General features: G+C 43.5%; 2 protein-coding genes across 2 annotated transcripts; one reads left to right on the top strand and one right to left on the bottom strand.

Annotated features, from left to right (window-relative positions):
- Nucleotides 1-1,066: 1,066 nt before the first annotated feature.
- On the top strand, nt 1,067-4,490 carry tsn (translin). Its single transcript, XM_070915095.1, has 6 exons — nt 1,067-1,221; nt 1,892-1,985; nt 2,096-2,192; nt 2,668-2,783; nt 2,872-2,951; nt 3,094-4,490. The coding sequence occupies exons 1-6, from the start codon at nt 1,156-1,158 to the stop codon at nt 3,322-3,324; spliced, it is 684 nt and encodes a 227-aa protein (XP_070771196.1). The 5' UTR covers nt 1,067-1,155; the 3' UTR covers nt 3,325-4,490.
- A 2,304-nt stretch (nt 4,491-6,794) lies between these two features.
- On the bottom strand, nt 6,795-22,577 carry arhgef49 (Rho guanine nucleotide exchange factor 49). Its single transcript, XM_070914979.1, has 7 exons — nt 21,374-22,577; nt 20,896-21,220; nt 14,114-14,309; nt 12,523-12,730; nt 9,795-10,375; nt 8,014-8,159; nt 6,795-7,698 (listed from the first exon to the last, which is right to left on the bottom strand). Exons 1-7 carry the CDS (start codon nt 22,575-22,577, stop codon nt 6,864-6,866), a joined length of 3,495 nt encoding a protein of 1,164 aa, XP_070771080.1. The 3' UTR covers nt 6,795-6,863.
- Nucleotides 22,578-22,831: the final 254 nt, after the last annotated feature.

Here is a 22,831-nt window from a genome sequence, read left to right as displayed (position 1 = left end):
CCAGGTGCTGGAGGATGAAGTGCAGGGCCAAGTTGACGGCGTTGTCTACAGACCTGTTGGCTCTGTAGGCGAATTGCAGGGGGCCCAGCAGAGGGTCAGAAAAGAAAGACATAGATTATTGTTAACCATGCTCAACAGATTTGAGAACTGTTAGAGATATTTAAGCATCTATAAATAGCCTGTGTGCAACGGTAAGAATTGCTTACGGCCATACCACTCTGAACACGCCCGATCTCGCCCGATCTCGGAAGCTAAGCAGGGTCGGGCCTGGTTAGTACTTGGATGTTTCTTCTCCTCTTTCATCAGCAGAGGGTGTTGCTCCTTCTGTAGTGGAGGCAGGACTCACAAAAACAGAGCCAGTGGATGAATTCTACATGTCATTTTCAGCAATCACATTCATTAGGAGGTGGGAAGATGCCTCTGTACAGTGTGCAGTGCTGCAGAGTAATACACATTTAGGCTCTAGTGAGTAGGCTATATGTAGCCTATATTACAGTGGTGGAATGTACTCATGTAGCCACTGTAGCCTGAGATACTTGTACTTTACTTTAGTATTTTCATTTTATGCTACTTTATACTTCTACTCCACTACATTTTGGAAACCAATATTGTACTTTACTAACTAACCTTTACTTAAGTAAGATTTTGAATGCAGGTAAGAGAGTACGTTTAAACCCTTGTATTACTACTTTTACATAAGCAAAAGATCTGAGTACTTCTTCCAACTCTGGTTAAACAGTTTGTGTAAAATTGTGTGCTGGAAGTGTACACAGAAGTAATAGAAATAAAAAATAATGGACGAAATTATATTGTTGGTGGCCTATATTATATTGATCATAGACTAGAATAATATTGCATATATTTATTATCATTATTATTAGTGGTATTAGTAGTAATAGTGGTGGTAGTAGTAGACGTATCGGTGATGAATGCATTGTGTTTGTCTTTCTTTTTTAAATCTTTAAGCAAAATGTTTTAGCAGGAAATACGGAGCGACAACAACGTGACGCACGTTGTAAAGGATGACATCATCTCCACGCGCCACACAAAGCACGGAGTCGGAGCGGACGGTTCTTGAGCACGTTGATGTTTTTATGAATTAGCTGCAGACGGCTCATCATCGTCATCACCCGGACAGTTTGACTCCGAGCAGAAATGTCTGTCACCGAGATGTTCAGTTATATTCAGGGCTTCCTGAGCGCCGACCAGGACGTCAGAGAGGTATGAATGAACAGCCCGCCACTCAGCCGCAGGGCTACAAACAGCATTAGCTCTCAGAGATAGTTAGCTAGCTAGCAGCCAACCAGAACCGGAATCTCGGAGCAGCACTCGTTAAACATTTTTACCGCATAAACTGTTCTGTAATGACAGAAGTTCTGTGTATTAGACCACAGCGCGTCCAATTATTGAATACGATAACCAGCTGTCAAACACAATTTTATTCAGATTGATAAGAATGGATACTAGGCGTGTCACATTTCGTTAAATATGAATCACACCACGCTCTGTTTTGTTCTACGCTCAGTTGGGGGTCGAACAAAATGAGATGTAGCTCTTGTAGCATCATTTCTTACCGTTAACGTATACTTGCTGTAATTCGGCACATTCAGACATGAAAAAATAAATTGTTGGCAAAAAATGTTTTCCAGGATCTTTTCATAAAAATGCACTATGATAGGGAGCAATACGAAGAAATGTAAAAGAATTAACTTGCATTGATTTGGACTTTATACAGAAGATGCCAATGATCTATTAAAAGTGGAGGGGGTTCTCTGTAGATTGTACTAATTGTACGTTTATTTGTTAGCGGGTTTGGGTATGTTTATCTGTTAATGGGAGAGCTGTTATATTGTATTAAGAGAACACTTACACTTGATGGGCTTGGTTGCAGGATATTCGTAAGGTGGTCCAGACATTGGAGCAGACTGCCAGGGAAATCCTAACAGTACTCCAAAGTGTCCACCAACCATCTGGATTCAAAGAAAGTGAGGGGTTCACACAGTATGAACTGTTTTGACTGGTACTAAATTATGTTTGTCTCTCCAAATTAGACTTTTTATCTTTTAAAATGAGTCTTTTTCCTGTCTCCCATTAGTTCCCAATAAATGTGCAAAGGCACGGGAGTTGTTCGGCACAGTCAGGACCCAAATTGCAGACCTCAAAACAAAATTTCCCGTGGAGCAGTATTACAGGTAGGAGTCACTTTTCACAATAGCTGCAGTTTGCAGCTGTATGTGTACCATCTACTTTCCTTGGGTTATAGTTTTGTCGTTTAAATAGTCACATCTACTTTAGCTTTTATGTCTACTTCCTAGTTCAGTTTTCAAGACAGTTTTGATTTTCTAATGCCGAGTATGGATCAAGCTCTCTTCTAAATGATTTAATTGCTCAGCTGGAGCTCAAAGTTTAGGCTGTAACTTTTATAACTATGACTGCAAGTTGCATGTTAAGTCATCAGCATTTAACTAAAACCTAAACACTAATCAAAAGTATGCTTGTGTGAGAAGTGATGTACTCTAAAGTAAATTTGATTTTAAAAAGTGGGAATCCCTTTAATAACTGTCACTTAATCAGCAGACTGTACTAATTGTTTATGTTGTCTTGTTGGATTATCCTAAAATGAAGTGTTTTATCTCTCTTTCTCTGACCTGTTTGATCCCACTTTAGGTTCCATGAACATTGGCGGTTTGTCCTGCAGCGCTTGGCTTTCTTGGCAGCCTTTGTTGTCTACCTGGAGACTGAAACTCTTGTGATTCGAGAGGAAGTGGCCAAGATACTCGGCAGTAGGTACCATTTCGTGTGTTACCGTGTAATTTACTGTGGAATACGGCTTTACTCTTTTTATTTTTCTCCGCCCTTTTCACCCTACAGTTGAGGTGGTGCGAGAAAAAGGCTTTCACCTGGATGTAGAGGACTACCTGGCAGGTGTGCTGATCATGGCTAGTGAACTGGTGAGTGGCACGAATACACCGACTAACCTGAACCTGCAAAATTGCTGTAATCTTAAAAAGGATTTCTTGATGTGGAACTGAACTTTGTACATGTAAGCTGAGTAACTTTGTGTTTAATTCATGCCGTTGTTTCTTCCTCCAGTCGCGGTTGGCGGTAAACAGTGTCACAGCAGGCGACTACACCCGGCCGCTCCGCATCTCCAACTTCATCAACGAGCTGGACTCAGGCTTCCGCCTGCTCAACCTGAAGAACGACCCGCTGCGGAAGCGCTACGACGGCCTCAAGTATGACGTGAAGAAGATCGAGGAGGTGGTTTACGACCTGTCAATCCGCGGGCTGGCAAAGGAGCCCGAGTCTGGCGTGGACAAGTAGAGCGCAAAGGTGGTGACTGGCTGTGGGAGACTGAGGAGGGACCTCTCCACGGCTGCTGCACCTAACCCCACATGGAAGGCAAGACCCAGGGATCTACCTGAGGCCCCAGCAGCTGAGGACAGACTGTGTGAGTGTGTGCGTGTATGAGTGTGTGTTTGTGTGAATGCATGCATGAGAAGTGTGTTAGATTGACGTCAGAAGGGCGGCACAGAAGGTGACAGAGTTTGGCACCTTGTTCAGAGGCTCAAGTTGGAGGTTCAGTTGGTTGCTGGTTTTTGGAAATCTGTGTTCTCAGCTTCATCTGATTCATGTGTTTCTGTTTCACTGAGTTGATTTTTGCAACGGTTTCATCGAATTTGTCAACTTTTTCTGACATGATACATTATATTGATGTTTAATTCATTTGAGAAGACTGGCGGAGACCGCTCAGAGCAGAGTGTTCCAGCCGTGCAGAGCTTATTATTGTTTATTAGCAAAAGAAAAAAGGAAAAAAAGAAGACGTGAAATGTGTTTGTGTTGTTCACCAGATGAGTTCATGCCTGGTGCTACTTCTTAGGACTCTCAATTATTGTCAAATATTGATGCATCCAAACAGAGATCCAGGAGCCTCATTTATGGAGGAAAGATTTGATGCAACAATCATGAGTAAATATAGAATCCAAAAATTCAAAAGACCGCGACCATGGAATATATTTTACAGTATTCTTACCAGATTTTGATCATTTCAGACTTTCATAAAGAAGCCTTGGTTTGGATTTTGATCACTAGCACTTAACCTGCATATACCTAATTTTTAGAAATGAGTCTCCTGGAGAGGTAGAGCCAAAGAAATAACAGATACACTTCACATTACATAAAGCTACTTAGTGTTTAGTTAGATTCATTTTTTTTTTGTAATTTCTCAAACAGAACAGTGCCAATGAATGTCTGTTGAGCCGTTTTAATATTTTGGTTGTCAGGTGTTGAAGCATTGTCTGGAAATCCACGGGCAAATACAAAATAGTCAGAATGTCATGTACTGCATGTGTTAACTGTTTTTCTTGTTTTTTCCACTTAAAGAAATGCCTTGACGGTTTGTTTCTATTGTTGGCATCCATGCTTCTGTTATATACTGTAGTGGAGCTGGATTGTATTTTCTAGAAATAATTTACATTCACTCTCTTTCATCTTGTGTGTTTGTTTCCTGGGGTGCATTCCACTTTGAATCAGTTAAATCCTAAAGATGCTTAAAATGACTGTAAATATATTTCTACATTCTACATTTGCAGCTTCATCAGACTTTACAAATAAGCATATCGCACAGAAAAATACAACTAGCAAGTTTGTGTTTAAAATCTTTTAATATAATTCACAATATATTACATCGGGGAAATAATACATTAGGTATTTCAAATGCAAATGATGAAAACAAAAGAACCATATGCAACTCAGCAGGCTTTGTTTTTTTACATTTTGAAAGGGTTAATCTGAAACAGCATCCGACTGCACAGGAGTATTGGTGAGGAGTTGAGCAGCCCTGCCCGCCAAAACACAGTGATTTGCTACCTCTTCTAGTGCTACTTCATAACATAAAACAGCATAAAGTCTGAAATAGTGGTTTTGGTTTGATGACTGTATTTTTCGCGACCTGCTGAAATTAGCTTCAGTCAACTAGATTCCTTCTAATATGAAGAATTGTGAATAAGCAAGTCTGCCAAACGTGTTATACGGGAGAGCGTTCTATTACTGAATCATAATAAAGTGCATTAAACAAAATAAAGCTTTCATGAACAAAAACACACTAAAATAAGAGAGAGGATCAGGTGATCACAGATCAGCAGCCAGGGACTGTCAGAGGAATAATTACATTGCCTGTGAATTGATCTCGACCAAGTGCCAACAGAGGGCAGTCAATGCTACTGTGACAGGTTGCAAATATTTCAGTACATTTTAGCATAACAGTAATCAAGTACCAAGGCACAACAGCTCATTGCTAGGTCACATAACACACAGATAAAACCGTGTCATTTGAGGCGAGTTTGTCAAGTTACCAGAGTTTTCCAACCTTTACGTGAAAATTGTCATGACCTCAGCAGCCGGAGAGATTTCATGTTATCATGGCAACATAAAGATAGCATATTTTTGCTTTCGATGTTCAGGGTCATGGGAAGAGGATGGGATTATATATAAATAATGACATATTTCAAAACCTATTTAATTGACTTCTTTATTACAAATGTACAGTGCTGAAATGAAACTAGGTCAGTTGATTGACAAGTCAACAATTTTGATAATTTCCTTGCCTTTTCCTTTTTTATAACATTATAAATTAAATAACTGGGCTTTGGATTGTTGGTCGAACAAAAAATTAAAGATTTTTCACTATTTTCTGACATTTTGTAGACTGTCAGAATCTTATTAATCTGATTAATTTTATTAATCAGATTAATCGAAAATGCAAATTGTTGCAGCCCTACAAATAGATCAAAGAAATATCAGATATCTGTCCCATGGCCCAGTCTCTGCAACCCCACATGAGGTCCCGAACCCAAGGCTGAAAAACTCTTAACACTTAACACACACTGTGGGAAACTGTAGTGTTTGACTTTACCTATTTGACATGATGTGAACACAAAGGAGATTGACTAGACTTCTGACAAACTGCTTTCATGGCCCTTAGACTATCTTAACTCCAATGACTGACTGGAACAGCGACTTCCTCAGTTTTAGGATGATGAAGGGAAGCTTTATTGATGCCAACAAACTTGTTTAGGTTTGAGACTTGAGTTCAATCTGCCACATGAAACAGCGCGCATTGAAACAGAATAAATACCTGAACGCCAAAGGAAATCCTGGGAAATTAAATGCATATACAGTAGCTACTTATTTTGAAACTGGCAGACATTATTGCTGTTTTGTGAGATCTCATTAAAACACAGTGATACAGGAGGTCTGTTCAGCCTGTTAGAGAGGCTCTGCTCAACTGCATCTCTGGCAGTGAAAGTTGCTCTACCGCCAACATACAGTAGAGGGCGGCACACAGACAGAAGAGGGCAGTGACAACAAACAGAAACCACTGAACAAAGCTCTTGACCACATCTCTGCCTCTTCATACTAAAAACAAATGCCCCCACCACCACCACTGTCTTGTATAAAAAAATGACATTACAATTTTTCTTTTCGCAGTCAGTCATGTTCAGTCATGCTTTTCAACAAACACACCTTATTTACTGAAAACTCAGTTCTCTTTCTTCAAGAGCAAAAAGTCTTTACAATCAAGGCTGACGAGCACAGCCCAAGTTTTTTGGTTGTCCAAGAATTGGATATTTTTTTAACGATAACGACTTAAGTCTTCATACATGATTTTGTGACAGTACGGCGCACTTATAGCTTTGTAAGAAAAAAGTGCTAGATCTTTCTTTTGAGAAAGAATTTTTTTACTGAAATCTAAGATGTTATAACAGTGGCGTCACTCAGAAATGTTCCTTGTTGTCAGTTTATTTTTGCAGTAGAAGGATTCAGGTTATTTACAGTGTAACAAAGGCGGGGGACAGTTAGTCTCAGGAGCGGGTCTGGTTTGTGTTGATCATGATGTTGGGCAAAGCATTGCGTCTTTTCCTCCAGGTGCCTAAGTCTCGAGCATATCTCTTAATCTGATGAAACCACTGCTGGGTGCGAGATTTGTCCGAGGCGCGGAAAACGAAAGACTCCCGCCGAATATCGAGCACCTCAAATGTGTCCTCACAGTCCGGATCTGTCGACACCACACAGTTTCCCAGACGGATGGGCTCTCTCAGCACTGTGAACTTCCCGCTGCTCTTGTCCTTGATTAGAACCAGCACTCCGTCTCGAATGCTCTCTCCACCGCCCTCCCCCTGATCCCCCCCTGCCCCCAGGTCGGTGCCCTGTCCTGGGGCTTCACCAGCCCGCTGTGTGCTCACCATCAGCAGACTCTGGACATTTTGGAACTTGAGGGCCTTGCTGCCCTTCTTCAACCACTGACCATCTGCTGGCTGGGACAACTGGAGGGGTCCCTCCATGACGAATCGTGTGTATTCTCTCGCCCAGCCCACCGTCTTCATCGACACCTCTCGCATCTCGATGTTGATGACCTCCCGGTTTTTGCGGCTGTCACGGCGGAATGAGCGGAGGGACCAGGTGACGCCGTTGCCCTCCTGCTTAGTCTTCATGTTGATGTGCTCCAGATGGGATTCCACCCGACTCTTGGCCTCACGGAGACGTGCATAGTCGGGGTGACATTCGGGAGTGACCTTAATGATGCGGCTCAATAGAAGCGGGTATTTCGTCACACGCTGGAGGGGCGCCATGAGGAAGGAGCGTAAGTTCATACGACGCAGTGCTGTGTTGTCATTCTGTGAAACATCCAGGAAGATTCTGAAAAGACAAACGAGACAAAATTAAGTTCAAAATGGAGAGATTCTGTGCATGTCCTGGGAATACTCTTAGAAAGTTGATTACTGGGAATCTCAGGACAGCCTGACTCATGGGTGAGCTGTGGTTCTGTCTAAAAATATGAATCCTTGCAGCTCTACTCTCAAAATAGAACTTCTTCTGAATAAGTGATAACCTGCTGTCTTTTCCATTAAGAATTATACAGAACAGCCGTGGCAGGAACTACAGAAAGCTCCCAGAGTAACTTTTCCATCTCACAGGCTGACTGGAAGATGAATCCTTGTACTTTGAGTGTACCTGAGCAGTTCTTTCTCCTTCTCCAGCGTGTTGAGCATGTTGACCGAGGTGGACTGCTGCAGGCAGTAGGTCTGGAAGGCGGGCAGCATGTTCACGAACTCCAGAAAGATCTCTCCTATGTACACTGTCAGCAGATCTTCATCTCCCTGAGGTCAAACCACATGAGAGAAAATGGTCAAGTCAATGTTCACTTCATTCACACCTTGCACTGGGAAATTTGTCTTAACAAGTCATTGTTGACCATTATTGTGTCTAAAAGATCTGCCAGTACAGTAAAATTAGTTCAGCCACCAAAATGAGTTTATATTTTCCCACAAGGATACACCAAGCTCAGCACAGCAGTGATTGGGGAGTGATAATAAGAGCTTAGACAGAGTGAAGCAGCAGGCATGACAAAGCAAAAAAGTGACCAAAGGGTGCAATGGATATATTGTGTGTTGCAGCAAGAAGAGTGTCATGTGGGAGCAGCAGACTGTTTCTAGAAATTAGTGTCAGTATCTTGATGGAAATCATGGTACTAGACTTGTTGATCTCACCACAAGGTCCATTTAGTACCTGTTTTGGAGTGTTTAGTTCTATCAAACAATCATTATCAAATGGAGTTTGCCCAGTTGTTGTGGAACTGTAAATGTTTTTCGGAGCAATTGAAGGACTTCTTGTTCATGTTGATTTAAAAATCTGGATTGAAAGTTCATTCTCGACCTTGGATTGACCAAACAATCGCTCCCCAAGATGCATTTAGTAGCTGTTCTGGAGATGTTCTTGTTTTGGCCACTCCTGTTTCCAAGGTCAAGAATGAACTTTCAATCTCATGAACTTTTCACTCAAGAAGAAAGCTGATTTGTAATGGAAATGGTTGAGCCACATATTAAGAATGTTACCAAATCTGCCCTTTTCATTTATATAGTTAGGACCAGCCCCATTTTATCTATTACACATGCTGGAATACTTGTACATGCTTTCATAACATCCAGAATTGATTATTGCAGTACATCTTTCTCTGACATTTCCATGACAACAACCATGGTCTTTATTAAGTCCAAAACGCAGCAGAGTCCTTACTAGATCTAAGAAGTTCAGTTGTATTTCACCAATCCCAATGGCATTGCATTAGCTACCAATACAAGCAAGAGCCGGTTTCAGTACCCTCTTTCTGACTTACAAACAAATTGGCTCTGCCCTACATTTCCCATCTTACTACCTTCTTTACAGTCTTTGTACAGTGGTTATTTAACTGTTCCTAGATTTGTCAAAAAATCCTTTAGCGGTAGAGCCCTCTCACTGAGTATAACTTCTTGAGTCAGGCTCTGGCTTAAAACCCATCTTTTTTCTCTTCGCTATGGTCCCTCCTATTTTCACCGGTGGGGTAATCATTGCTTCTATTTGACAATTAGTAAGTTTGATTTTGTTGTTGTATTAACATTTCTAACTGCGCTGACTGGGATTCTTGTGGGTCGGATGTGTGTAGAGACTCCTTGGTTTACACTGGGTTGCATTATAAATAAATGGATGGATTTTAAATAATCTTCAATTTTTTAGAGAAAAATTTGACTTTTTGGACTCAGTAACATACTGAAATGTTTCGTTAAGATCAATATCTTTGCAGTGTACTGTAGGCAGTTACACTCCAAAGAAACAAAATGTGACCCTGAAGGTGAGTTATTTAATACCACTAGGTGCTCAGAGCTTAAGAGTATTAAAAATCAGACTACCTTGTTTAAACCCTGATAGATTTTATGCGTGTGTGTGTGTGTGTGTGTGTGTGTGAGAGAGTGGGTCACCTGGTCAAAGGCCTGGTCGATGCTGTCCTGCAGGTGTTCAGTGAAGCGGTCATTGACGTCTATCAGCTCCTGAACATTACCAAACACCACAACGAGCTGCTCAGCTGTCAGCAGCCCAGCACTCTGCATGGGGCAGTAAAACTCCTCCTTGATGATCCGCAGGTCTTCACCGTAGCTCGACTCTGTGTTCAGAAACTCCAGGATGGCTTCCTTGCGCTCGGTGCGCAGCTTGGAGCAACGTTCACACATGCGCTCTCCTCGCTCTTTGGAGGCCCCGTCCCTCAGTCCACAGTCTGGACAGGGTCTCTGGGCCTCCCAGGCTCTGAGGGAGGCAGATGGTCTCTTCCAGGTGCGGGACAGACCCGGGCCAATGCCGCTGTCCACCCGTTCCACCTCGGCTCCCCGGTTTCTTCGGTAACGGCGAGGCTCGCTGTCCTCCTCCTCCCGCTCATCACTGAGGCCCACCACTCCGCTGTCGGCGCTCAGGCTGCTGATGGTGCTCCAGCGATGCTGCCCGGACCGAGTCACACCCAGACCCGCCTGGCGCTCCTCACCAGGGGGCTCTGAGCGACCACGAATTGCTGCTGGAGCTGGGGAGATAGAGGTAGAGATGGTTAGTGAGATTCATTAGTGCTCATGATTTTCATGGATTTACTCTCTACAGTCTTTGTTATTCACACTGCATTAATAGCGGCCTCCCTAATGAACACCCATTTAATCTGGGCAAGCCATTACTGATCATGTCAAAGTGAAGAAACTATTATAGATATCATCTTTCTCCAATAATTAGATCCCTAACCCTCCAGTCAAGGACTTAACCTTTGTCTGCATGCATGTCAATACTATTGTGTGTGTGTGTGTGTGTGTGTGTGTGTTCAACCGGATAGACAAAGAGACTGTATGTGTTTGCTTAGCCGCTAAGGTTTCAAATGTTTAATTCAAACACTTCATTATACAGGAGCTTTGGATGATGATTTCATTTTTGGTGCTGAGGAAAAAAAATCAGTATCACTTTTATCTACTGGAGAGAGCAACAAGGTCATTATTAGCATATGCCATATTGACTGACACTCTGTGGCCAGCGTCCAGTGTCAAAGAGCTTCTGCTGACAGGGAAGAGCCCGATATTAGCAGGGGAGCTCTGAATGTGTGTGTGTGTGTGTGTGTGTGTGTGTGTGTGTGTGTGTGTGTTTGGTGGGGGAGGTGAGGACTGGGTGCAAAGGCCAAAAGATGACAAGTATGACACTAAGTTGCATAAGATTTTGTTAAAACAAAACAAATGCAGCTCTTGATAGTGTGAATCTTTTTTTCAATGAGATGGATTACAAAATGCCAGGCTAAGTTTCATTCACAATTTAGGGTGATTCACCTTCCCTGACGAGGAGAGGGAGATGTAATGAGGATGTGGAGATCTGTAATTATATTAATTATAAGTATATTTATGAACGGAGTGGGCTGGATGTAGTTTTCCACAAGAAGGAAACATCAAGTCATAACCCTTAATACAAATCTGGGGTCAAAGTCTGTTTTTGGAACGTGTCTTTGTGTTTGTTTTTCTATTAAGTCCTACAGCAAGTATCTTGCACTCCACCAGTTGTACAGTTTACTAGTCACAAGCAGTGCAGTTTGTGATAAATAATTGCCTGCCGCGTCTTTTGTGGCTCTCACGGAGCTTTCTATCCTGATGACGTCATAGTGATGTCATCTGGGTTATCTCAGTTTGGGCTTGGAGACTTCACATTTTTAACAAAAAGCCTGGGTTGCAAACTGGAGGTGTGCAGTTTGAAAAATGTGGGTGTTAGCAAAGAGGATCTGACAAAAAGATGCTAACGTGTTGGATTATGGGTTATGTAAGATCCAGTGTTTTTGGCGCTTTACCCATACTAATGACTAAAAGTCAAAATATCTCTCTCTGCTGCTTCAATTTGGATTATTCCTTTATTCACCTGTCCTTATTCCTTTGTTTAAATGTCTCAAGGATCAAGGAATGATCAATGGCCTAATGAATCATGGCTCAAGTGATAAGCATGGTACCATTTATAAAGCTTTTTACATGTTTGGTGTAAAACTCTTGTGCCATGAGGTGTAGAAAGAAAACTCTTTTTTTGTCCTGGATCCTCGTGCTTCAAGACAAATATTTCAGCATAAATCACACTAATTTCCACCTCAGCAGCTTGTCCACCACTGTGAATTTTTCTGGAAAACAGTTTTTCTCATCATTCGTCATGAAAACCAATCTTCATCAGATTTGGTACATAAAACATTTGGCTAAGCCAGAGAAGTTACACTACTTGACATAAACTTGTTGCAAACAAATTTTGACACATACACAAACCACTTTCCAACAGTCCTACAAAATCTGACAAAAGCTTCAGTTACAATGACTCAGACTCACTCAACATTCTGTAAAAGTTATTCCTTATTCCTGGACACGATTTAAGTATTTTTAACCATCAACCAATCAGTATAACTGTGTATGGATTTGAACCCAGATGTAGATTAAAACATTTTCTAAATGACAAATTTAAGGGCCTTGAATTATATTCCTTGTATAGTTTGCTTACTGAATGCTTTCTAGCTTCATACTAAAACATTGTACCTTCAGTTTTATCATAATTTGCTCAAAAGTTGCACAACTGTAATAAAAAATGCAGTGGATAACATACAGAGAACAGGTCTGACACTGTGAACAAAGTGACACAGTCACACATGTGTCATGTACTCACCACTGTCTCTGTCTCGGTCTCGGTCTCGACGATGGCCATGGAGTCTGGCAGCGGCAGCGATCTTCATCTCCAGCTGTTTGCGCTTGGAGGCGTCGGCTGGCATGGGATCGCTGTAGTGGGGCCGGAGACGGCACTCGCGTTGGGCCCTCACCGTCTCAGTCAGCTCATAAGTTGCGTCCGAGCTGGAGCGCCTGCAGCCCAGACCGGTGTGCTGCCGGTTGGAAGGACACGTGTGTCAATCAAACGGTCACGTTGCTATAGCAACAGATGAAAAAGGACAAAACACTCCAAGGAGATAAGGTGAGAATGACGATAAGACAGAAATCACAGCTTGTGTGTCTGCGTGAGGAGTTTTCATATACAGTGTCACTATGCTCACTGTCATGACATCATTACATAACAAATCTTGGTTATCTCTCTGATCCCAGCTTGCAGAACTGACAAGAATCCAAATTTCATACTGAGATGCAGCACTAATCGTCTGCCAAGTGTTGTAACGGACTCTAAACACAACAAGGCCGCACATCCAAAAATCTGCTCTGATCACAACTTGAAACCACCCAGCCTTGAAGGCGAGAGACGGCCCCCAAGTGACATTTCAAAAGCATCTCCTCCATTTTTTTTTTAGGTAAAGTGAGGAATTCCCTGACACACTGCCGCATTCTGCACGGACAAACACTCCTCACGTGGCTTTTAAAATCCTTTTAGGGTCTATCAAGCCCCTGAGAGTTGACCTAAGGTGGAAAGTTCAAAGGTCATTGCTATGACATGCGACTCCTCACCCCAGAGGCATCACTCACATCCACTGCATTTGATGATATTGGCTTTACATCGAAGATTATCTCCACAAATGCTGACGGTCCTCTGACAACTAACAGCTGCACAAGACTGAAAGGCGCAGAAAGGTTTTCATCGCTCTATACCAGAGAAAAACATGATTTACAGCTTGCAGCTATCAGGTAAAATGAAGGAGAATAATTCATGTTCCACTGAATTATCAAATCGCAGCCCTTACTTTGGGAATGCAGAGACAGGCTCCACTGTGGATTCAAAGCCAAAAATTAAGAAAAGGCACGAAGCAAACGCACCTCGACATCTGTTCTCTAAACTACCAGCAGCATGCAAGCAAGATGTGACTCCATGTCAGTCCGGCTCTTCTGTTCTGCAGATGCACAGAGAGGAGCACAATGCTAGCTGCAGCTGAGGCTGGTGTCAAGCTGCAGCCAGCCAGCAGAGAGGAGCCATGCAGAGAGCAGGAATGAAGCGCTGAGTTACCAGCAGCCAGCTGCTGGAGGGGAGCTTGATCCTCTTTTTACTGCACCGTCAGACGTCGAGCTGTTGCTGGAAGATGGGAGCGCTGCATGCTCGTTCTTGTCTCAACAAATACCTCTGCATCAGTATGTGCGAGTGATGTGCATGTGTGTATGTGTCGCAGTCCCCTTGCTTGTCCCAATCATCCTTCAATACCAATAGATCTATGTGTTTCTGTGCACTACGAAGCAACAACGAAAAGCGGCGAGCAAAGACGACATGCACAGGCGACACATTTCAGACAGAAAAAAGAAGAAGAATGAAAATGAAAAAGAATCCTTACGCATTCTCCTGCTTCCTCTCTTCCTCCTCCTCCTGCAGGCGTCTCGTCGCCAGCCTCGGCTCCGCAGGCCGTTGCCGACGTTGCCATGGCAACGGCGGAGGGCTGACAGTCGGTCGAGGGGGCGGTGATGTCACAGCCTCCGTCCCGGTCACCTGACAGCCTGACGGGGGCCTCGGCGGAGATCTCTGCACTGCAGCTGGTGGAGAAGAGAGGAGACGGCGGTACAGAAGGGGAGAGAAGGGAGGGAGAGATGGGGGAGTGAAAGGGAGGGACAAGGGGAAGAAGAGAAGGCAAGGAGGGAGAGCGTAAGAGTAGGATGAAGAGAGGAGGATAGAAGCAGGATGTGGGAGAGAGGAAGTAAATGAAGAAGGAGGGAAAGTGAAAGGAGGGAGAAAGAAAATGCAGGGAACAGGAGGGAGAGGAGGGTTGAAATTGTAATTCTGGCAGAGCTCTCTTCTCCTTACAGCATGCTTGTCATTCATTCCACCTCATTCTTCCTTCTCCAGCTCACATGCCTCTCTGCTTCCTGCTGTGTCTTCCTCTATTCCCACCACCCACCCTCCTCCTCTTCCATCATCCTTCTACCCCCCAAACACCCAAATCAATGCCTCTCCTCTCTTCCTAACCCCCCCCCCATCCTCAACCCCTCCTCGGGAGGACAGCAATTAGACACATCAGCGGCCATTAACACCTGAACCCCTGGACCACAGGGATCCTGCCAGCACACGGCACACACAAACATGCACACACACCAACACAGAGGCATCATACTTTTCCTTCATTCCTTTGTCTGATAACTGGGGATCCATTCTTGCAGCACACAGCCGGCATGTCATCTGAGACACACTGTACTACACTGAAATGCACACACCCATGAACACAAACCACAAATGCAAGCCTGCAGGGACTCATGCATGCATTTGTAAGAGCACATAACAAAGCAGAGACAAGAAGTCTAAACAAGAGGTGCGCCTGAGGAGTAAGAAGCTGACCATGAACCACAATGTGTGCAGATGCAAGGCAGGCCCATCTCTCTCTCTCCCACGCAGATTTCCTGTCCTACCTCTCTACTGTCGATGGTCCAACAACAGAACAAACATTTCTGGCAGACCAGTCTCACCATTTCACTTTGATTAATTTCTTGACGCCGACGCACGTTTCTGACATAATAACGCCTTATAAAGTTGTTATGGCGAACATGTCAGCATACAGTAGTTATGTGTCTGGCAGACACAAAGCAACATGATTAATCATGCGGAGTCGAGTTTCTGGACACCTGATGGATTTAAGTCCCATATCCAATCTTCTTTAAGCTCTGGTTTGGTCTCCACAAGGGTATAGGTTTTGTTTCCAAAAAATGTAAATATGTGAATGCTACTTGTTTATATATTTATATCAGTTCAGCAAATAAAAAGTTACAATTGATTTGGTTAACAGGCTTTCCAAATTAATAGTAAAAATGTATGATGTATTGACTTATGTTCAATAGGGTTTTGTTTAAAGGAGAAAATCGAGTTTGCAGTATTTTTCACACTCTGAGTAGTGCCTGTAGGTCTTCCACTCAGGCTGCAGGTATATATAACCTCCACCACCCAGAGGGTACAACAGCAGCATCTATGTAGCCTGAAAGACAAATCCTGGGCCAAAGAAACATCTTCAGATCACTCGCTGCTGCTTATTAAGCTTAATTACTGTGAATGCATGGTAAAACTTACAACATCCCAATCGACCTACATGAACATATATTTAACCAAATTCTCTCTTCTCTCCTCTGGATTTTGGCAGCTGAACAGTAGAAGATTCTGTTTAGAGACATTTTAATAAAAAAAAATAAAATCCAATTGACACCTTAAAACTGAGGAGGACAAAAATAGGATTCTGAAAAGTGTGGGGGACATGCCACCTCCATCCCTGGTTTGAATTACGCCCTTGGGTCTCTGCTAACTCCTGACAAAAGTATATGCTCAACCTTCTTCACCAGCTTTTCTGTCTGCCATTTGGTACTGTTTTTTTCTTCCTGAAAACAGCTGCCTGCGGCCTCTGAAAACACTGAATCTAAGAAAAACAGTAAATGTGCCATCAAACCAAAACTATGAGCTAAAAGAGGCTAAAAAAGCTCATCATTTCCTGTGGGTTCCTCACTGCCAGCAACCTCTTTCACATTACAAGTAGTCATGTTGATTAGAAGAGCTTTAAAATAATGCACACATCTTTAAATTTTGCTTTCAGACAACATTAACAACAGCAGCTAGCGACTATATATAGTATATTGATTTTGTTTTTCAAACACTGGTGAGCTTCACAGTCCAGCAGGCACGAGTGCGAAACATAATATCACTGCTGTCGGTGCAAGAAAAAAAGTAAAAAAAAAACAAAACCTTGTAACAGCAATTTTAGAGTTTATTATTTTTTTACTCAAATTAAAATGTGTTTGTGGTTCTTTATGGGCTCAGCAGGTTTAATAGGCCCAGGGGTCAAAACCCATAATAGACTCTCAACAGTGTCTGGCTCTCAGAATGAAAGAGAGGCTATAAATTCCTGAAATATTGACTTTTTTTTTTCCAAAGTGGTGTATGTAACAAGAGAGGGGGATGTCTCCGGAGCAGGTGGGGTTAGTGGTGATCAGGACAAGGCTGCATGGTTTTTATCCAAAAGCAGCTATACATCAATTTGAGATTTGGTGATATTGGCTCCTGAGCTTGAATTTAATGCTGCATGTAATCCTCCTCTTTTCCCTCTCGTGTTTCTTGTCTTGTCCTTATTATTGTCTGCTGTTACTGTGGCTACTTTATACATAATATTTATATTTGTTTGCATTTTCTGACTTAAACAATTAACTGATTACTGCTAATCCACTAATAAATTAATTGTCCCAGCACTAGTTTACAACTCTGCTATGATGTGCAGTTCACTTTGGTCTGTTATGTATCCTCAAATGTCCCTGTGGCGACCTGACGCGAAGTCTCATTACTCTAATAGTTCTTACATAACTGTCTTTTCTGAGCTCCGTCCCTCTCAAACCAGTTAAACTGCCGAGCTCTTTCTGGACACATCGTAAAAATAATTTCTCAACATCCCTGTGATGCTCCGTGACACTTGCACGCACCTCAGCACACACACACACGCACACACACACACACAAACATTTTGCACATTAAACTACATCAAACCCTGGCAAACCTATACTGTTTTGTATTACACATGTGATCAACAAAGTCAGCACAGAAGATGAAAGGTGTCCAAATGTCCAAATTAAACAGACATAATGAATACAGTTTTGAGGACGCAGCTCTATACGCGTCCAATCGGTTTTCCCTTGGACAAACTGTCATTAAAGGCCTTTCCTTCACAGTCGTAGCTGTCACACTGCGGATGATGCATGGGAGGTAATAACCTGCATCTTAATTTATCAGGAAACCACTGTATGTGATAGATCACCGCTCGACACACTGAAAGTTTGCCCGGCTGTCGTTTTCACTGATGCATATATCACTCCAACGAATTCATTATGTGAGTGTGTGCATCTAATAGAGACAAATAAATAGAAAATGTTAGAAACAGTGGACACATGCCTCAATCTATATGCTATACATAACTGGTGCACCTTTACTGCAGTATGCAATTAACTCATCGGTGGTGGTTTAGTGCTTCACTCCATTTCTATAAAACCCTCCCAGGTGTAATAATATGAATATTACTGTAATAATATACAATACAATAATAATACAACTAGAGCTGTATTATGCTCTGCATGCGGGTTTGGCTGCATAATACACTTAAACAAAGAGACTTATTGGTGGAAGTCAAATACCTCAGGGTGCAGAGATCACAAAGAATACTGTCATGTTTAATTAATAAAGTATTAAAACATTCACAGAGCCTCAAGTCAAATGCACAAGGGGAGCACACAGAGTGTTGCATTATGGGTGCGTGAAATGTTTCAACAATTACTGAATGGATTGTCATGAAATTTGGTACAGAAATTCATGTCCCCCACAGGATGAATTATAATAACTTCGGTGATCCTCTGACTTTTCATTTAGCCCCATCATCATGTCAAATTTGATCATAATTCAAAATTGTGACCAAATACAGCACACATACTGGACTTTGTGTGCTGCTAATTAGCAAATTCTGGCATGCTAAACTAAGATAAATGTTAATGTCAATGGTACCTTATTAGCACCAGCATGTTAGCACTGTCATCGTGAGCATGTTAGCACGCTGATGTCGCTGATGTTTGCATGTAGCTCAAAATACCACTGTGCCTAAGTATAGCCTCACAGATCCGCTAGCACGACTGTCTCTTATTGTAGTTGTCATAGCGTTGATCAGATAAACCAAGCAATTTGAAGACATCACATTGGGTATTTTCCCACCGTGCATGCAGCCTGTTACAGTCGCTCCTGTTTGTTTTCTTATTTTTTCTTCCTTCCCCCCCCCATCAATAAAGTATTTCTGATTCTGATAAAAAATATAAAAATAACCTTAAGTTGCAGCCCAACTGCACTTATTACACTGTATATACACAAAGACACACACAGCAGTTATTGCGCCTTTGTGCAGCAGGGCTTCAGACATCCATCATCACTTCTAGCAGTGCAGACAAAGGAGCGACAGTCAGTCCTGACAGGCAGGGAAAGATAGCGTTTATATCGCCCATCTATCACAGTCTGCAGCCTGCAGGGGGGTGGGGTTTATATTCTTCAACCTTATCAAATAGCTCCTCTGTGTTCAGGGTCTCATATTTACATTGCATGGAGGCCTGGACCCAAATGGCACCACAGTGCTGTAAAACACACCCTCCTCTTGTTTGTCCTTGATCAGAATGAACCACAGTGGAGTGAAGCCTGCATTTATTTAGCCAACAGCTGACACTGAGAGAGAGAGAGAGAGAGAGAGAGAGAGAGAGAGAGAGAGAGAGAGAGAGAGAGGAGAGACCAGGAAACAGCAAGTCTGTAGGGACGGTGCCAGTCTTCCAGTCTGTCATGCTTCATGCCAGCCTCCCGCCCACAGTCTCGTCTGCAGAGCCAAACCCTGTTAGCTCCGACAGCTGTTATCACAATAACTGAGATACATCGATAACACAACAACACACGTGGGCTTACAGAGATGGACTCGCACACACAAACGCTCTGGCACTGCAAAGCACACACATGGAAGTGTGCTCACATACACTTCACTGATAAACACACACACACCTCTGCTCAGGTTATGTGCACCACAGGATCTAATTTCACCATCAAAAAGATTAACTGGATTTACAAACAAAATTGTTAATGGTAAAATACTCAGGTCTCATTACAAGTACAGTGCAACATTAACAGAGGAAATAATAATAATAAATTATAGATCCTTTGTTCTCATTTGTCTGCCTAGAGCTGGTTTGTATTCAAAGGTGAAGTCACAGACAAAGGACTTCCACAAGTCCATATAGTGGCATAAGTAATAGCAGCAATACTACAGTGTAAAAGTACTCAACTACAAGTAAAAGTCCTGCATTGAAAGATCTTAATTAAAAGTTTTTATCTTTAGATATATCATATTATACAGTATCATATTTCAGCTGACAGCTAACACGCAATCACAGTACAGAAATATTAAATGTTAATTTCAGGTAATTTAGAAATACTATCGCTATTACAGTTTTCCAACAGTAAAATGTCCCTCTCACTTCATATGTTGGTCATAACACAAAATAATAACAAAATTTAAGGGATCCTTATCGAAAATGTTTGTTTAAGTACTCATTATGCCAAATGGCCTCTTTCAGAGTGTTAAGTTATTTTATACATATTGTATCACGGATGTGTTGGAGCCAATATGTGTGTTGTAATTTAACGGTGAAGTTTGTATCTGGGCAGCTGCACTCCAGGCCAGTAGGGTGCAACAACATGGTCATGCTGCTGGCCCCTCACTATTAATGCAATTTAATGCACCTGGATGGCAGGAGGCACAACAGTTCTTACAACTCAAACACAATTGGAAGATAAAGAAAATCCATGAACTACAAGACTGTGGCACAAATCAAACTTCACGTCCACAGCCCCACTTCTGCAGCCCGCCACTAAGAGTCATCACGTTCACATTACTGTTTTAGTGTTTGTCATGTAAACAACAAACTCAAGCAATTCCTTTACCACACTGACAGCTGGCTAGCTTAGTCACTAAACTTTTGGAGTGTTTGTTGCCAATTAGGCACAACAGGATTACTATCATGCATTAACATTTTTATGCTGTAGCTAATGAAGGTGGAGCAAAATGATTACTACTGGACGTTATAAAATGCATTGTATTTTATATACTCATCTTACTTGGTGTGTAAAATCCCAATTTTAAATATAAAATGCGAAATCTTATATTTTGCAGTAGTACAGTAAGAGTATGAAGTAGTACACACTATAATGGAATAATACATAAAACATACACACATCTTACACATGTGTGTGTGTGTGTGTGTGTGCATCTGTGGAAACCGTGTGTGTGGGTCAGAGTTGTTTTCAGGTCTTTTGGATCAAGTCCAAGTCAAGTCTCAGGTCTACAGCTCTGGTACGGATGCTACACAGCAAATCGATGGCAAAATGATCCCTTCTGTATGAAACTAGAGCTGCTTTGCTGTATGTTTTCAGCCACTCAGTAGTATGGGACTGAAATTACACCTACATGTGTATCTTATTTGGCAAAATCTAATAATAAACCCACACAAAAATCAGTGATGGAAAGTACTAAGTACAAATATTCAAGTACCCCCCCCCCCCCCCCCCCCCCCCCCCCAAACTGACCTCTTCTTGATGAGGTCCAGTGCGGAGCCGATGAGGCCATCCTTCATCTTATAGATCTTGGCTCCGTAGCTGGACAGGTCCGTCCCCTCCAGAAGGAGCGCTGGGCAGCAGCTGGAGGGCCGTTCCCAGTTCTCCCTGCCAGGCGGGAAGGGGACCGACCCAGCCGGTTCCAGACTGCTCCTCCTACGCCTGCTGCTCCCAATATCTCCCTCTGCAGCATGGGCTTTCTCCTGGGCTGAGCTGGCCAGGGGCTGCAGGGGTGAACGTGGAGATGGGCCTGTGCGGATGGGAGAGTATGTGCTAGCAAAGAAGGTGGAGGTGGGAGCTGCAGTGCTGTTAGTGTTCACAGTGTTACAGGGAGGTTTCTCTGAGGAGGGGACAGTCTGCAAGGAGTCACCACCGTTGCCTGTCCTTTCACCGCTCAGTTCTCCCTCCACCTCCTCCGAGTCTTCTCGCTGCTCTCTGTTCACTCCACCACAGCTCGACTGAGGGACAGTCCGATCAGAGGGAGGCATCTTACTGTCTGATGTTCCTGCTTCTTGTGGCAAGTCAGACTCAGGTTTTCCACATTCCACAGAACCCGCTGTGGACTCTTTTCTCTGTTCTCCCTCCTTCTGTCTCATCCTCTTAAACTCCTCGAACGTAGGGATATGTAGTCGTCCCACAGGAGCTCTGCAGCGCTCGGATGCAGAATCTGATCTTCTCCTGTTACCTGCAATGTTGTCTGTTGTATAGGAAGTTTTTACCACTTTTGGGCTGGATGGGGAGCTGTGGAGAGCCAGGTTGGGGCTGCTGTTCTGCCGCCGGAGCTGTAAGCGCCTCAGGACCTCCTGCTTGATCTCCTCGGGGCTGGTGATGCGCATTGTGCACAGCGGCCTGGACCCAACACCTGTTGAATTCACATGATGCACACCATCCCGTTCGATGGGTGCAGCACCCAGGGTCACCTGAGGCCGCAACGGGAGGGGCTTCAGAGGCTCAACTGATGACCTCGCGCTCTGGAGGCGGAGTTTCTCCCTCAGGCCTTTCCTTGCATCCCATTCGTCGACACCTCCTGGAAACAGCAACTGAGGGAAGAGTGGTAGGTCCTTCCTGGGCAGCCCATGTCGAGGGTAAAACGCCAGGCTCTCTGAGTTGGGTACCAGCCCATGGGCCCCCACCACAGATCCATCTTGAGGCCCACCACACCAGTGGCTAGTGGAGGTGTAGCGTAAAATAAACTCACTGTCAACACTCCGGTAGGGGTTAGCACTGAATGCGCACAGGCCAGAATCTGCCACAGTGTTCCAGTTCAGGTTCTCCATACTCCTGTAAGGCCTGCTGCCGTTGCTTCCTGTGTGGATGCAGGAATCTGGGGCCAGCCCCTGACCCGGCGCCGCCCCCAGAGGCCCCTGCCTGCTGGAGCAGTACCTAAGCCCCAGGTTAGTGAGCAGGGTGCTGCTGTTACACCTGGCCATGAGCGGGTAGGGATGCCCCTGGAGGCCCGGGTACTGGGGGACGCTGGGTCTGTGTCGGGGGAAGGAGGACAAGGGGTCGGGGGACAGGGGGAGGTTTGCGATGCAGGGCTCCATGTCTATGATGAGGTCAAGGGAAGAGGCGCAGCCAGCAGGAGAGCCCGCGGAGGCTGCGGTGGAGGAGGTGGAGGGGTAGTCACATAGTGGTGGAGGCTTTACGTCTGGCATGGCTGTGGGCTGAGCGAACGGCCCTCAGACACACAGTCAGCAGGTACGAAGATCTGCAGCCTGCAGGGACGAAGGCAGAATGACGATAAGATCAGAGATATCTTGACAGACTTTCACGTAGACAACAACTGAGCCTGTTTTTCATCCTTTAACACTGTGTTTGTGGTCCTGTTGTGTTCTTGTACTGTTAGTATCAATGTCAGTATGTACAGATGAAACTGTGTAATCTGTAATTATGTCTGCACTAATATCAC

The sequence above is a fragment of the Enoplosus armatus genome, chromosome 11, assembly GCF_043641665.1.
Source record: "Enoplosus armatus isolate fEnoArm2 chromosome 11, fEnoArm2.hap1, whole genome shotgun sequence".
NCBI classification, from domain to species: Eukaryota; Metazoa; Chordata; class Actinopteri; order Centrarchiformes; family Enoplosidae; genus Enoplosus; species Enoplosus armatus.
This window is presented reverse-complemented; position numbering and strand designations above follow the sequence as displayed.